The sequence below is a fragment of the Dendrobates tinctorius genome, unplaced genomic scaffold (genome assembly GCF_039654945.1).
Source record: "Dendrobates tinctorius isolate UK_male_01 unplaced genomic scaffold, ASM3965494v1 ptg000202l, whole genome shotgun sequence".
NCBI classification, from domain to species: domain Eukaryota; kingdom Metazoa; phylum Chordata; class Amphibia; order Anura; family Dendrobatidae; genus Dendrobates; species Dendrobates tinctorius.
Window position 1 is genome coordinate 2829952 of NW_027361869.1, and position 17526 is coordinate 2847477.

The 17526-nt window shown below is 45.4% G+C and overlaps 1 protein-coding gene across 2 annotated transcripts in view; it reads right to left on the bottom strand.

Annotated features, from left to right (window-relative positions):
- Positions 1 to 62: 62 nt before the first annotated feature.
- LOC141057085 (lysosomal dipeptide transporter MFSD1-like) overlaps positions 63 to 17526 on the bottom strand; it is a 32364-nt gene continuing 14900 nt past the window's right edge. For both annotated transcript variants that reach the window (XM_073553611.1, XM_073553610.1), the window contains exons 4-14: positions 17345 to 17451; positions 16258 to 16313; positions 14899 to 15042; positions 14530 to 14688; positions 13712 to 13827; positions 13195 to 13295; positions 12681 to 12792; positions 12445 to 12582; positions 4465 to 4604; positions 4173 to 4284; positions 63 to 2529 (exon numbers count right to left, since the gene is read on the bottom strand). In XM_073553611.1, the coding sequence (XP_073409712.1) occupies positions 2422 to 2529; positions 4173 to 4284; positions 4465 to 4604; positions 12445 to 12582; positions 12681 to 12792; positions 13195 to 13295; positions 13712 to 13827; positions 14530 to 14688; positions 14899 to 15042; positions 16258 to 16313; positions 17345 to 17451 (1293 nt within the window). In that variant the 3' untranslated portion in view covers positions 63 to 2421. The remainder of the gene's footprint in view (positions 2530 to 4172; positions 4285 to 4464; positions 4605 to 12444; positions 12583 to 12680; positions 12793 to 13194; positions 13296 to 13711; positions 13828 to 14529; positions 14689 to 14898; positions 15043 to 16257; positions 16314 to 17344; positions 17452 to 17526) is intronic.

Here is a 17526-nt window from a genome sequence, read left to right on the forward strand (position 1 = left end):
GTGTCCTCGCCCTCCCCTGTAATCTGTGTACACTCCATACAAAACTCACAGTGCTGTGGTAGTTATTGGGTTTTAGAAACTTTATTTATGAAATTTAGTTATAAAATCTCCCTTTCTGTAGATAAGTCACATGACAATAACCATAAATGTTAACCATTTTACTAGTAAAACATTAAGACCTGATCCTATAGTGAATACTGCATTGGTAGACAGGGAAGAGGTAGAATATTTGCAGGAACCGGACTCTTGGACTTGGCTTTACTAATCAGCACAGGACCAGATCGGACGCTTTGCATGGATGTCACCAAGTCAGCAGCAGTAGTTTATTAGAGGTGAGCAAAATGATTCAAAAAAGGACTGTGGTCAAGCGGCCATGTCTGGTCTGTGGCCACCAGATCAGAGCCAACGATGCTGTGGGTAGGATCAAAAGTCCATGGCTGCCTGACCAGAAACCTGCTGGTGCGCATTTCAACCAGGATTCTGCAAGTTTTTTTGTCTCAACTCTAAAGCTTAACGGGGTTGTCCTAGAAACAACAACTATACAGGATTAGTTTAAAAATGTGATCTGACCACATCATCCATCCATCATCCATCAGTAATGAAAAATAGGATCTTAAAGTCACCAATGTAGTGATGAGCAAGTATACTCATTGCTCAGGTGATCTCTGTAAATTTTGGCGTGCTCAGAGGTTTAGCGTTTGTCAACGCAGCTGCATGATTTGCAACTGGTAGCCAACCTGAATACATGTGTGGAATTCCTAACAAACAGTCAACCCCCACATGTAATCAGCATGTCTAGCAGCCACAGATCATGCATCTGCGTCGCCACGCTAAATCTCCAAGCACGCCAAAATACTCAGACCACCTGAGCAACGAGTATACTCACTCATCAGTAGTAGTGAGCATGTGCGGCCATCACTTTAATAGACTAAATGAAGCAATGGTCCCACAAGGACTTTTGGCTTCCAGCTCTCAGAATCAGTAAGCATCTCAGTTATCACACCACTTACCTGTACACAGGTGATCTGCTTATAGAACAATCCCTTTAACAGATATCAATTTCTATGCTTTTAAAATCTGATAGCAAGGATCATGTGCTGTGAGAAGATCTACATGACCACTGCTAATGAGCAAGAGCTATCAGAATGTCTTCAGTGTGCTCAAATAATATGTTTGAGTCTCCACAGCTGCATGATGCACAGTGGTCAACAGTTGCAACACATGCAGGGATTTCCTGTCTGTTAGCTGCAATACATGCATATGTTGCAGCTGTCAAACAGCCATGGGACATGCACCCGTGGGGACTCGAATATATGACTCGAGCACGCCGAAGACAGCACCTGAGCATGCTCAGATAACACCTTACCATGTTTGCTCATCACTAATGATCACACAATATAGGATATTCATGGACTGATCAAGCAGATGTCATATTTGGTCACCTCTGTGTCTGGTGATTAAAGGATTGGTCCTGCTCCACATCAAGAGGCGAGCAGGGTAGGTAATGCCATGTCTCCTGCTACCTGCTATATTGGCAGGATAGTCTAATGCAGGACAAACCCTTTAAATCCTTGTCTTATGCTGCACAAGCAAATCCCAAGTTTCCTCTTCACTCTCCTTGGCAAACGGGCATTTATCAACAAGTACCAGTAGCCTTGCCAACGCTTCACATCACATGAGAATAGTTAAGAGTTTTCTCATGTACTTGCGTATTTTTAGGTAACGCTCCTCTCCCAACTTTATTTTATAAAGTTTGGGTTTGGCACAAATGGAAATAGATTATATCTGCCATCTAGTGGCAAAATAACGGTACTGCATTACTTGGAACCGTACTTAGTCTAGAGGGGACAATAGTTTGTCAGTTTTGTGTAGGTAATTTTCAACAAACACCCATTTTTTGGTATAGAAAAACATTATTTATAGATTATATAGTGCACCCATAATCTGTTTATAGACCTAAGAAATAAAGTCAGTAATGCCTATGACAAATCCGAAGGACATTTCCGAAAAACCGTAAGTCTGTACTAGTTATGGCATCAGGGGTGTTTCCGCTCTGGAACATTTATGGCATATTGATTTAAGCAGCGGGACCCAAATCTATCAAGAATGGGGGTGATCGTACATGTGCTTCTATTTATTTCTATTGGAGTTTGACGATTGCAGAACAAGTGGTGGGCCTGAATCTATTGGATGTTTCTTGCATATCCTGTGACCATGCCATAAATATGTCAGAGTGGAAATCCCATTAAATGTCATGTATTATGAGAACACTCCATTTAGTACATGCCTATACTACTTAGCGTTTCCAGTTTAGATGTTAGTGGTCAATCAACGTGGACATGAGAAGTATCCAAGTGACAATACAACGTCTTTTTCAGCACATAACCTGGATGAGAAAAAAAAATGTTCAGCAGGTGTCAGCTAGTTAATAGACCTCCGGTCATCCTCTTCGTTAAGTATTGGCGTTCTGTCGGACTCCTGTGGCTCGGTAGGAGATCTCTTCTTTTTCATTTTGTTCAATATGCCTCCCTGCAAAAGAGGAAAAAAAATAAAATAAATGAGAACACTCTCCTCCACATGACTGCAATACTGGGCATATTTGTTTCAGGGTATAGGATGGGAAAGTTCAATGACAATTCCCTTTAGGAACTGTTATGGTGGATTACCGTGATCTAAGTGGAGCCGTCGTGTCATTTCAGCTACAGTACTCACCACTGTAATTACCAGAGAGCCCTCACCATGTCCAGGCACCAGCGCTGCGGTGCACGATGGAGTAGCCACCACAATCCTAGTGCATGCTCACTAATTACTGGTCATGTCATTGTAGCGCTAAGATCACAGTAATTACTTGTGAGCACAGGTCCAAGCACTAGCAATGACTTCATCCAACGGTGGGTACAGGTCACTGTATGAAATCAACCACATCGCTGGTGCATGGACCCGTGCTCAACGGTAATTACTGTGACCTGAGTGAAGAAGTCATAATTGCAGCTGAAGCACAGGGCTGCAACGCTGACTTCAAGCAGATGTATGTCACTGAATAAAATCACCTCTGCAGCATTGCTGCCCAGACCTGGTGAGCGCTCTCTGGTAATGAGTAATTTGAGCACTGCAACTACAATGATATGACTACTATGATCTGAGCAGAGCAGTCATAACTGTCTGCTGAGCTATGTATCCAAGTTAAAGGGAATCTATCACCTCAATTTGGCGCTGTATGTTAATGAGTTGTGTCCGGTCGGCGGTGTTTTGGCTCCTTGGCCGCTGTTCACAATATTTCATGTCATTTCTGTAGTTTTCATTCATATTATGTGCATTGCAATCTCCAATCGCGCATGTGCAGTATGCTTTGCCCAAATGCGGGCAAAGCCGAAAAGCATTAGTGCGCATGTGCTGGTGAACTATGTCCCGGAAGTATTTCGCTGCCATTTCTGTGTTCCGGGACATAGTTCACCAGCGCATGCACACTAATGCTTTTCAGCTTTGCCTGCAGTTGGGCAACGCATACTACGCACACGCTTAATATGGAAGACAACTACAGAAATTACCAGAAATGTTGCGTACAGCGGCCAAGGAGTCAAAACACCGCCTATCAGACTGGACAGAACTCATTTACATACAGCGCCAAATCGAGGTGACAGATTCCCTTTAATAGTTGCAGATTCCCTTTAATGGTTGAAGAACATAGTATCTGTTCCTGAACCGGCTTTCCTAGGAACAGATACAACTAGCAAATATGTTTATTTAAAAAATAAATGGTAAAAAACCATATCACTGCACAAGTAAAAGTCCAGTGTATTGCAATATAAAATTCTCCCTTGTGGAAAATGCCAAAAACCAGAAAAAAAAAATAATTTTGGCAATCGATTAGAAATGTGAGATGATAAAAAAAAGAAATTCAATAAAAAGTGATAAAAACATTGTATATACGCCAAATCAACACGTCAGCTCTTCAGGCAAATAAACATAACAGTGTATGAGAAAAGGGCGAGACATGTTTTATACAAACTTATAAGTTTGGCGTTATACGGCCCTGGAGAGTCAAGTTACCAGATCATTTTAACCATACGATGAACGCCAGAAAAATGAACTGGTCAATTGTCAGAGCAAGACATAATCCCGAAGCAGCCACATGCATGAGATGTAACAACCGCAGGAGGCCACACAGTTACCTGTTTTTGGTCCACGATGTTTAAGATTACGGAAGTGACGATACAAGCAATGGTATTTGCCAACATGAAAATCATCATTTGCTGCCATCGCCATAAGGGAATCTTTGCTTCACTGCAAACAAAAGTTAAAAAAGGTTAAATAACTCTTGATAGTCTTTATGTTAAGGGCCTTAGAATAGTATAAGATCAGTCACCGCTGGTAGTGAAACCTAGTGTCATTTCCAGGCTGACATATGTGAATAACCCCTAGCTTGTCCTAGTAAAAAGGATGAGCGAAACCAATAACACTTACCTAGATTTGGTACCAAGAATTCTGCCAACGATGAGATTAGAAATCCCGATGCCAATCATCTGTACGGAGGTGGCAAGACCCATGGCGGTTCCCAGAGTAGCTTGTGGGACTACAAGAGGGATGGATGGCCACATGCTCGCCTACAGGGAAGAGAGGTAGCGGCAGGTTAGACCATTGTACCCAAAATAGATGGATATTCTGTGAGACCTAACAGCTAATATAAGTATAAATATTGCAAGAGAAAAGATCCAAATGGATGTGTGAATAAAAATGTGAAATAATATTTATTTTACAAGATAAAAAAAAAAAAAAAAAAAAGTTGTCCAGATAATTATAAAACCGTGCCCATTCTGACGAGTTTATGGCCGAAGCCCTTCGTCATAAAATAGGCCTCTAACTAAGGGCTTTGGCCAGAAATGCATCAGAAAGGGCCCGGTTTTTAAATTGTCCAGACAACCCTTTAAATATGTAAAATAAGAGATTCGTATACTTTTATTCGCACAGCCATGTGGATCTTTTCTCTTTCACATGAGTTTTTTGCAGTGGTCAATGGAATTGGATCCATACTGTATTATTTAAGAGCAATCATCTACACATCACACAGCAAGGCTCGTTTCCGCCCCTTCCCTTATAAAGATTGCAAGGTCACAAAAAAAAAAAAAAAAAACTTTAAAAAACTATAATTTTTATTAGATAGGCTTTAAAATATATGCAAAAAAGACAAAACAAAAAAAACACGAATATTTAAAAATAGATATCCACCCTGATAAGCCCTATCCTCTGGGTCTACACTGCAGTGGAGGTTGACACCCTAAACATGCGACAACTGGCGCTCTCAGTCCTCGATGGCAGTCTCCTTAGGTCCCTATTCTCGGGTTCAAGAATAATCAACTAATGTGATGCCGATATTAGATTTGTATTAGTGGCTTGTCCTTGCACCAAAGAATAGGGACCTGAAAACACAGCTGTCGAGGAGCGGGGGCGCCAATTGTCGCACGTTTAGGGAGTCAACCTCTGCTGCAAGGAGGACCCAGACGAGCTACCTAGGGCTTGTCAATTTTTAAATATTCGTGTTTTTTGGCAAAATTTTTTTAAAGCAAATCCAATAAAAATTATAGTTTTTAAAGGTTTCTGATGGCACCTAACAGCTAATATGGCATAAAGGAAGTAGCAATCAGGCAGATACTTCCTGATCCAGAAACCAAAGATGGATGTTTGAAGCAAAAAAGGAGATTTTTGTGTACTCACCGTAAAATCTCTTAGCCTTTAATTGGGGACACAGAACCGTGGGTGTTATGCTGCTGTCCACTAGGAGGCGACACTATGCATAATCTGAAAAAGATTAACTTTGGCTCCTCCTCTGCAGTATACACCCCTGGACGGCGTCAGCCTTCTCCAGTTTTGTGCAAAAGCATTAGGAGGAATATACCAGAAACATAACCATGCCTGTAAAAAAAGGCTACTATAAACAGGCTCAAACAACAATATGAGAACCCAACCGTAACAACGGCCCGCAAGGGCAACAGGGTGGGAGCTGTGTCCCCCAATTAAAGGCTAAGAGATTTTACGGTGAGTACACAAAAATCTCCTTTACTCTGTCGCCTTATTGGGGGACACAGAACCGTGGGACGTCCCAAAGCAGTCCCTGGGTGGGAAGCAGTGGATGAATATTGTGCTGACAGTCCTCTAGACTTGGGGTACTGCCGCCTGCAGGACCCGTCTACCCAGACTCGCATCCGCTGAGGACTGGGTATGTACTCTGTAGTGTTTTGTAAATGTGTGCAGGCTAGTCCAAGTGGCTGCCTTACACACTTGATGTGCTGAGGCTTGATGCCGAATGGCCCAAGAGGCCCCTACCGCCCGCGTAGTGTGCCGTGATACCGGCCGGAAGGGGAGAATTGTTGAGGCGGTAAGCCTCTTGAATGGTGGACTTGATCCACTTAGCAAGGGTGGCTTTGGAAGCCGGTAGGCCCTTGCGAACGCCTTCTGGAAGGAAAAGTGAATCAGACTTCCAGAAGGGAGCAGTCCTAGACACGTAAATACGCAATGCCCTGACAAGGTCAAGCGGATGCAGAGCCTTCTCTACCCTATGAACGGGAGCCGGGCAAAGAGACAGTAGTGATATTTCCTCATTGAGGTGGAAGCTGGACACGACCTTCAGAAGGAAGGATGGTACTGTACGGAGAACCACCTTGTCCTGGTGAAAAACCAGGAAGGGTTGTCTGCAGGAAAAGAGCTGAAAGTTCAGACGCCCTGCGTAGCGAGGTGATTGCCACCAGGAAAAACCACTTTCTGTGATAGAAAGCGGAGTGAGACCACCCTAAGGGGTTCAAAAGGAGGTGACTGTAGTGCTGTCAAGACCAGGTTGAGATCCCACGTCTCCAACGGACGTTTGTAGGGGGGAACCAATCGGGAAACCCCTTGGAGAAAAGTCTTCACTTGCGGCTTGTTAGCAATACGCCTCTGAAAGAGCACTGAGAGCGCTGACACCTGGCTCTTCAGCGTGCCCAGGGATAGCCCGGCATCCAGGTCTGACTGAAGGAAACCGAGGACCTTTGGAAGAGAATAGGGAAGTGGAATCTGCCCACGAGAGTCGCACCATGTGAAGAAAATCTTCCAGGTACGATAGTAAATCCTGGCTGGAGTTGGCTTTCGAGCCCTGATCATGGTTTTAACAACGTCCGGTGAAAAACCTGCTTGGGTCAAAACCCAGGTCTCAATGGCCACGCCGTCAAATTGAGAGCCCGAGTTCTGGTGGAAGAACGGGCCTTGTGACAGGAGGTCGGGACGTGTGGGGAGACGCCAGGGGGCGTCTGCTGCGAGTTGCACGACGTCGGCGTACCATGTACGCCTGGGCCAGTCTGGAGCGATCAGAATGGTGGGAACACCCTCTTGTTTGATCTTCCTCAGGACTCTGGAGATCAGGGGGAGGGAAGCTGGAACTGGGTCTAGTCCTGAACCAGGACATCTGCTCCGAGCGACCGCGGATCGCGCGTCCTGGCTATGAAATTGGGAACCTTGGCCTTGAGATGGGATGCCATCAGATCCACGTCCGGGGTCCCCCAACGATGACAGATCTGACAGAAGAGTCTGCCAGCAAGTGATAGAAGGCTTTCAACGCCAGGAAGATGGCCGAATTCCCAGGATGTTGATGGGCATGGTCGATTCCCTTGGTGACCACCTGCCTTGCGCTCTGATGTAGGTGCACCGCGCCCCAACCCATAAGGCTTGCGTAGGTGGTCAAAACCTTCCATTGACCGGAGAGAAAGGATTTTCCCCTTGCAAGCGAGGTTGGCTTGAGCCACCAGTGCAGGGACCTCCTGGTGTTTGCTGATAACCGGAACTCCCTGTCGAGGGAGAACGGATTCCTGTCCCAGGACTTGAGGATGGCCAGTTGAAGGGGTCTGAGGTGAAACTGGGGAAATGGTACCGCCTCCATTGCTGCTGCCATCCTGCCAAATACTCTCATGGCATACCGGAGAGATCTGGGGGACTTGCGGAGGAGTGTGTGAACTCCCAGACGGAGAGCCAGTGCCTTGTCCCTGGGGAGGATCACCAGACCCTTGGAGGTGTCGAATAGCATCCCCAGGAAGGTCAGAGACTGACTCGGGGTAGTCGAGGACTTCTGTAAATTGACTAACCATCTCAGGCACGTCAGAGTGTCGATCGTGATCGAGACGTTGACCTCGCAGTCCTTGAGGGTGGGGGCCTTGATGAGAAGGTCGTCCAGGTATGGAATGACTACTATGCCTCTGGAGTGCAGAACGTCCATGGTAGCTGCCATGACCTTTGTAAATGTTCTGGGAGCCGTGGCGAGACCAAACGGGAGGGCCACAAACTGGTAATGGTCTTGGTTGATTGCGAATCTGAGAAACCTCTGATGGGCGGGAGCAATCGGTATATGCAGGTATGCGTCCTGTATGTCTGTCTATGGAGGCAAGATATTCTCCTTTTTCCATAGTCGCAACGATTGACCGGAGGGATTCCATGCGGAAGTGATGAACTCGAACATACTTGTTGAGTTGCTTGAGGTCTAGTATGGGTCGGACGCTGCCTCCCTTCTTGGGCACCACGAACAGGTTGGAGTAGAACCCTCGGAAGCGCTCTTCTGCTGGGACTGGCACTATGACTCCTGCTCGCAGGAGGGAAGAAACCACTTGACTGAAGGCCTAAGCTTTGAGCGGGGATTTTGGAGGGACAGAGGGAAAAAACCTGTGCGGTTGGCTGGTAGTAAACTCGATTTTGTATCCTGAAGACACTATTTCCGTGACCCACTTTTCTTCTGTAATAGGCAGCCAGACCTGCTGAAAGAGTAGCAGTCGTCCGCCTACAAGTGGGGTGTTTTCCAGAGGGCATGAGTCAGGATGAGGGAAAAGTCTGAGGTTTTCCTCCTTTAGGTTTTGCCTGGCTTGTCTTTGATTGCCAGTTCCTGTCCGGCCTCTGTGCCGCACGTGTGTTGTCCCTGCGGGGGGAACGATTACGGTTTTGTGCTGGGCGTGAGACGGACCAGCCTGAAGAATTCCGAAAGGATCGGAAACTAGATTGATTACGCCTTTTAAACGTGCGTTTTGGTCTTAGTTGGGGGAAGTACTTTTGCCCCCGTAGCATTGGATATCATTGTATCCAGCTTTCCACCGAAAAGACGGCCACTGAAGTACGGGAGATTTGTTAGGGACTTTTTTTGAGGCCGCGTCCACTTTCCATTCTCTTAGCCAGAGAATACGCCGGATTGTGATGGCGTTTGATGCTATTCCTCTTGCAGAGTCCAACGCTGCATGGACCATGTAATCTGCCACCACTGCAATTTGCACCGCCTGGCCCGCCAGCTGAGGATTTGAAGCTTGAAGGACCTTTTGCAATAGATCAGCCCAAGCCATGATGGCCTTGGCTGCCCAAACTGAAGCAAATACGGGAGCCAAAGAGGCACCTGCCGCTTCAAAGATTGAACGAGCCATGCGTTCGACTTGTCTGTCTGCTGTGTCCTTGAGGGTTGAACTGTCCGGCAGCGAGAGAAGCGTTTGTGCTGCCAGCCTAGAGACTGGAGGGTCCACTTCAGGCGAATCTGTCCAATCCTTGGTGTCTTTCTGTGGAAAGGAGTAATTTGCTTCCAAATACTTGCGATTGGCGAATTTTTTCTCAGGCTGCAAAAAATGCTTAGAAAAGATTTTTTGAAATTCCGGGTGATTAGGGAAGACCTTCGATGGTTTCTGAACACTTTAAAAGGAAATCTTGTGTTCTGGTGCTTCCGGGGTTGGATCTGAAATGTCCAGCACCCGAAGGATGGAAGAGACGATATCCTCAACTATTGCAGTATTGCTAGGGGGACAAGAGACGAGATAATTCTCTGTTTCGTTGTCTGGGTTAGAGTCACATATGCCTTCCGAGTCTGTGGTCGGAAATCGTTGCGGAGATCCGCATTGTCTGTCTCTGTCAGGGGACGGACTAGGTGACCTAGAGCCAATGTGTCTCTCCCTGGAGGGGGACGACCGAGTGCTATGTGAGGACGCAGATGAATGCGACCTGTGGGTCCGCTTACGTCTGAGACTGTCGGAAGTGGCATGTCCCCGAGATTTAAACGCATGACCCCGGACCTGCTAGCGCGGGCTGGTCTCCCATTTGGGTTCCGGCCAAGGCTCAAGCTGCTTAGCGGCCGCCACCTGACGAATGCAGTCACGCTCGGCCTAGAACGGCCGGTGGCCTGGGTAACCAGGGCTGTGGAGTCGGTAAGCCAAACCTGCGACTCCGACTCCTCAATTTCCTTTACACCGACTCCGACTCCCACACATATTGCTTATATTTAAGTGAAAAATTTATTGTACTACAATGTGAACCTCAGACATTTAATCATTTTTATGATCCAATAATCAAGATATTTAGATAGAACAGAATATATATTGGTGTACTACCCGGTTTTCATTCTTTTTGGTACAGATACGATATGGATAGACAGATATGGATAAATGGATAGATAGAGCAGATTTCTAATCTGCTTTTGCTATTGAAAACATTATCTATGAGCTCAAAAACCTTTCAGGTGATGCAGTTTTTTAAAAAGATCAGCTTTTGCAGCTGAAAAACGTATCCTCAAAAAACACAGGAAAAACGCTGTGTGTGAATGTAGCCTTAGATCAGGAATATAACAGCCATTTATAGGACATTTCATAACTTTCCCAAACTCCTATGAAAAAATATTCAGCACATCCTGCATTGAATTACTGTACTCAATTTATTATATATTTTAGGAGTCGGAGTCGGTCCATTTTATACCGACTCCAACTCCGACTCCACCAAAATGAGCACCGACTCCGACTCCACAGCCCTGTGGGTAACGTTCATAGCCGAGACATGACCCTGCAAAGCCTGCAGTAGTGTAGAGGTCAGGCTATGTATGGACTGTGTTAAAGACTGCAACATCTGAGTAGCCCATTCCGGTATGGAAGAAGACGCAGAAGCGTTGGTTCTGACCCAGTGTTTTGGACACAGTCCCGGCAGTGTGGGTCTGTGCTGCCCCTGGGGAGTGGTCTTGCAGGCTGTGCAGAATGCTCTTGTCTGGTTTTCTTCCTTGAGCCCGGCATCATGCACAGAGGCTGGCTAGCAGGGGTCCTACAGGGGCTATGCAAAGGGGAGAACGTATAGGTAATATGAATGCACAGCTTAGTAAAGAGAACCCAGCAGTGATCTTACCCCACCAGTGGGCCCTTAAGTCCAGCGCCGACAAATCATAGTCCTGTGCCCCCCCGGAGACTGTTGTATGGCTGTCGGCTATGTTTCCTGCTGCAGCAAGATGGCCACCGGGATTCTGAGGTGGAGGGGGAAGGGGGCGGAGAGCTGAAAAGGGCGCGCTGAGCTATGTAAAAGCGCGCCCTTTCTGCCTCGATCCGCCCCTTCTATGACACTGCAGTGTCATTTTCGTCATCCGTCTCGACTTCGAGCCAGTACCCGAGGGACTGGGGAAGGAGCGACATGGGGAATAGCCGTCTCGACCTCAACCGGGTACCCCTTAATAGGGGACCGAGGAGGGAGCCATGACGGGAGTCTCGCTGGGGACCCGCTTTTCTTCATCTGTAATCCGTTGAAAAAAAAAAAATCAAGGAAAAAAAACGGAGTAAAAACTCTTTAGGTGTGCCTCCTTGCGACACTAAGCAAAAACTGGAGAAGGCTGACGCCGTCCAGGGGTGTATACTGCAGAGGAGGAGCCAAAGTTAATCTTTTTCAGATTATGCATAGTGTCGCCTCCTAGTGGACAGCAGCATAACACCCACGGTTCTATGTCCCCCAATAAGGCGACAGAGTAACAACACTTCAAGCAGCATAACATAGAACAATAGATTGCCATCTCCATTCCTGTATTAATGAACACAAGCTCTAGGAGTCCTTTTACATTGCACGACAATTTCTAAGAACACTTGTCTCATAACTTGCTCGCTCATCAGGTGATCGGCAGCCATGATTGGTCGGGTAAAATGATAAGGAGGAAGCAAGGAATCCGGCACAACCATCCAAAGTTAAAATCCAGTTTATTCACACGTCATTAAAACAAGGATCTAAGGAAACCATATAAAACCTAACACGTTTCAAGCACCCTTTAATCATAGGACCTTCCTTCCTCTTCATGGATGTGCCTCACCAGCAAAAGCGGCGCCCTCCACATGTTTATTCTCCATCCATTACCTCGCAGCGGTGAGCGCTATCCATTTTCCCTTTTTCTCTTTAAATTCAGGTAAAATGATCGTTTTTGCTGCACAGAAGTTCATCATTCTCGGTAGCACATTGTCCTGTGTAATCAGGACTCGCGCTCCTGAGCACAACGGCACAGAACACTACATTACAGATCACTCTTGCTCCATTGTTTAGAGCGGTCTGCCGGTGCAAACATCGATCGACAGCCGTTTTAATACAGTCAGTCGGTTTATGCATGCAAACTTTAGGTTTACAGTCACTTCTAAAAACCCAAAATAAGACAGAAACATTATACTTTACCGCTGCAAAAGAGTAAGTAACTCCAAGCCATAAGGTGGACACCAGCGGGGGGACAAAGGTGAACGCCAGCAGGGCAAACACTGGCAATGTGAGTACAGCACAGAGCACCGCCAGCAAACCCCTCATTCCTACATAGTCCTAAGAACAGTAAAAAAAAAAAAAAAATAATAATATGAGAGATTAAAGTACTAAATAGAAATAAGATAGTACTCAAAATTAGAGGAGTTAAAACTTACAATTAATATTCCTACAGCCGCAGACAGCACCAGAGAACTGTCATACACAGCCCCAGCGATATAGGACGCCGTCTGCTGATCATAGCCATCATACTTGTCTTGGATAAACTTGCTAGTAAAAGGGGAAAAGATAAAGAACCGTGATTAGGGCAAAATGAGAATCCTGTGACACATCAGGATCATCATCAATGAGGGCTATGGATGGAGTACAGCAACAGAGTCAGTGTCATATACAGTAAATGTAGCTATGTGTGGATGGATAAAAGTGGACAAGATGAACATTAATGGCCTTTTTGGTTGAAACTCTCCTCCAGTTGATAGAGGTCATAACTGGTCATCATCTAAGGCGTGAAAAAAAACACTTTGCTCCTGACTGGCACGTTGGCTCACTGAGAAATACATCTGTATATACTGCAGCCCTCACTTCAGCCCCTTAATCAGAGAGCATGTAAGTTCACCTAGGGCGAATGTTAAAGGATCTAAATAAAGCCCACAACAGATATGCTTCACTTACCTAGCATCAGCCACGAAAGGGAATACCCCATTATAGAAAAACATGATCGTCAGAACCAAGAGCCAGTAACGTAATGGCAATCTGCGGATGTCCTGGACTCGCTGGAAATAAGAAAGAACTAAAATATGAGCAAGGCAGATTACAAGTCGCACTGCATAGTGTTTCGGGACTTTTTGTCAGTGCTATATCATCCCAATGAAAGTCAGAATTTTTTGGCCTCCTCTGGTGCATATATCAGCAGACATAGGTTCCGTGCATGTTAGTTCTGCAATATGTGAAACACAGAGGGCAAGCCATCCACAAGCCCTTACAAGCAATCAGCCACTATTATAATAGGGAGTTCACCACTTGAGACCCCCCTCAGAGCTGATAAACAGGACAGCTGTCAATATGGAGGACTCGTCCAGCTCATGTATTACATGGTGCCCCATAATATCAATGGGCACAAAGTAATACTGCATTGGTCTTGCAGCAGTCTGCTGCCGAGCATCTCCTGTAAGTGCATGATATTACTTACCACTTTCTTAGATTCTTCCTGAATTGATCCGTCCAGTCCGAGCTGCTTCATTCCCAATTTATCCAGGATACTGACAGTAATGGCAGATAATAAGCCAAGGACGCACAGTATGGTTCCTACACAGGGAAAACATTAAATTTATAAATGAAAAATTGTTGCAAATAATTAGATCTATCCACTTTCTGATTACTATGGATCCTACGGCCAAGACCCCTACAGATCTGGAGAATGAAGGGGCTTCTTCAAGGTCATTATTCCCTGCATAGCGAATATCTATGGAGGAAAAGGAGCAGTGACCCCCCGGGCAGGGAATCCAACTCTCTTTTTTGTTTCCATACACAGTGGCGCTCTCGGACACGCGCTGTAACATATCTTCATTCAAGAAAATAGTGCTGCAATGAGAGAGGCACTTAGTGTTGCCATGCAAAGAACCCCCCCCCCCCCTTTATTCCCATAAATAGTGGGGCGCTGGCAGTCTACAAATCCTGCAATATGCCATCATTTTCCTAGATAGAAAACTATGTTAAATTTCTGATAAATGGTTAAAGGGGTTTTCACAAAATCAAAAGTTAACCCCTATCCATTGGAAAGGGGATAAATGTCTTGTCTAGTGAGCTTCAACTGTTGGGACCCCCAGCAATCCCAAGGATGGGGCTTTGCAGAAACCAGTCGTAAATGCTCAGCCTATGCTCCATCCATGGACTGGAGGGAAAAAAGAGCCGAGGGATGTACTAAACTTTCTCTGTTTATCCCATAGCCAATGAATGATGAAGAGGACTAGCATGGGCAGCACCACTCCACCGACAGGTGTAACACACCTCCCCAAAGTGTCCATTGGATTCCAAAGTGATCTTCAAACCGCCGGGTAAGGAAGAAATTGAGAACACTGCCCAATCTGGAGAAGGACAGGGTCAGCCCGAACGCCAGAGCCAGCTCTTTCCCTTTAAACCAGAAGGCTGTGATCCGATTCTGTACAACTGCAGTACGGTTGGGGAGAAGAAAGGACATGACACAATGAGCAGATTTATCAAAATGGTGAAAAAAAAATAACAAATAATGGAGCAGTTACCCATAGCAACCAATCTCATTAACCCCTTTTATTTCCTGTGGTGCCTCTAGAAAAGTAAGAGCTAGAAGATGATTGGTTGCCAGGAATGACTACTGCAGGAAAACGCAGAACTTCTTACTAGTCAGTGATCCATTCCCCGAGCCGAACAGCAGGCGTCCTGTTAACATCAGCGGCAGCAGGTACGGACTTCCTTTAAAGTGTGACCCCAAGGCGAATATGGAGGAGCCCACAACAGTCAATGAAGAAAACAGGAACAGGCCGACTGCAAGGAACTCAATGTTACTGATTTACAGGATGAAGATGCCCCGGCCGCAACGATTAGAGAGATGCTAAATATAGGAAATTTACAAACAGTTGTGACTACACTGAGTTAAAGGGGCTGTCCAGGCTTTTTTTTCCCCAGACACGGCGCCACCGCTTACTATGGGTTGTGTCTGGTATTGCAACTCAGACCCATAATAGTAAATGGAGCAGAGCTGCTAAACCAAGCAAAAGCCTGGAAAATCCCTTAAAACCCTTCCCTCTGCAGGAAGACATGTGGCAGGTGCAAGCTGGAGGAGTGTAACACAGACTGCACCTGCTTCTGCAATCGCTGCTGTTTAACCACTTAAATGCATCTGTCAATCAACTGCATTTAGGTGGCACAATACCGATGGGGTGTCTGGAGACCTGCCAAAGGCCCCATCGCCACCCTCTTTGTGCTCCTGTGAAGCCAAGCCACATTGCCGTGTTTCATGGGAGATCATAATTTGTATTCTATACACTGCAATGCTGAGTAATTGCAGTATAAAAGGTAAAAAGGAATTTAAAAAAACAAACACGTTTTTATACAATTTTTTGCAAAAGACCACATAGCTTTGAATTCACCTTCCTCATCGCCACAAACTGCATAATAAATATATATATATATATATATATATATATATATATATATATATATAAAAAAAAAAACACACCGTGGTTAGTTGTTCTTCACTGTGATGAAAACATTGTATGGACCCAAATATGGTAGCAATTAAAAGGTCAGCTCACCACTAGTGATGACCGAGTTTGCTTGGATATCGTGTTATCCGAGAATCTCAGGTGTACCCGAGTAATACGTTCTTATCCCCGAAGCTGCATGTCTCGCGGCTGTTAGGAAATCCCCACGTGTTGATATCCGAGCACACGCGCTCATCACTACTCACCGCGCAAATTACAAGCCCTAACGTAGCCCCACTAATAAAAAATAAAGTTACCAATTTCAAAAACGACACAAACCAAATTTTGTTAAAGTAATTAAGCAAAAAAAAAAAAAAAGAAACCTGCTTGTTATCACTGTAATAACCTGGAGAACCATGTTGCAAGAATGCTAAACAGGATTCTACCTCCAACCTCATCCCCAAACAAAAAAAAAAAATTGGGAATTGCATGTTTTTCACCCCATCTAGGAAAAATCAGCTGCAACAATGAGCAATTAAGAAAATGTCTTACTCACATCTGTTCCCTAGCTTATCAATTAGAAATCCGGCCATGATAACGACCAAAGCGTTCCTAAAGGAGAAAAACAAGAAATATTCTGAAAGGTTTTTTTTTTTGCAGTTTTAGATCACTGCTAGAAGTCAGCGGATGCAAACATTATTTTAGACATTCAGAGGGTGAAAACTGGTCCTGATTATATCCCCCCTCACACAGCAGAGGAGCTTAAGGCCACTATTTATAATTCGGAATTGCAAGCGATAAAATAAAAAAAAAAAAAAAGTTAAAGGGGTTGTCCAGCTTTTCACATAATCTCAGTGCATATCTGGGCTGCAGAATGCTGACAATAAGTAATTTACCTTCTGTGGCCAGTTTACAGCGTTTGCTAGATATAATCTCTTGCTTGTAAGAAAAACGTCCAGGGGGGGGGTGCTCTGGCATTGAAATGAGAACTGGTCGTTTCCTCCTCACTAGTTCCACTTTCCATAGATCACTGTTCAGCGTGTGTCTGGGGGAGGAGCAGCTGCTCTCTGCACTGAGGCTGCTAGAGGGGGAGGATTTGTTACTGTGTGAGGAGAGCTTGTTCATGTGGTCGGGGAGGGCCTGTTGCTATGGAGGGTGGGGTTGTTGCTATAGAGGGCATGTTTTTAGTAGAGTAGGAGGGAGCGACCAGTTCTCCTTTCAATGCCAGAACACCCCCCCCCTGGACGTTTTTCTTTCAAGCAAGAGATGATATCTAGCAAACCCTGCAAACTGGCCACAGAAGGTAAATTACTTATTGTCAGCATTCTGCAGCCCAGATATGCACTGAGATTATGTGAAAAGCCCGGACAACCCCTTTAAGCACAGGAGTTATATGCCATGTTGCATGTCGCGTGCATGTAATGGCCACAATGCACTGGCCTGGAAGAGTCTGTAGGAGAGGTACTAAGTGCATGATGGCGGGGGGCACAGAATGGATGGTGATGAGGAGGGGGAGAATATACTTCGTAGCATGACATGGTGCTTAGATATTCTAGAGGTACTAACACATCCTTATTCACCCCCTGTCCCCACCATGAAGCTGGTGTACAAGACGACTGACGGCTTTTGCTATTCCTACTTACGTCCAGGCGTAGATGGCATATAATAGGTTATATTGCTCTGGGGTCATTCCAAGCCCCTCCACACAGCTGCTGTTACCATAGCTGCTCCCATTTCCACATGTCAGGTTCTGTAGATTCAGAAAACAATATTAACATTACTATTAAACCCTTAAAGAGAATCTGTCTCCAGGTTTTTGACACCT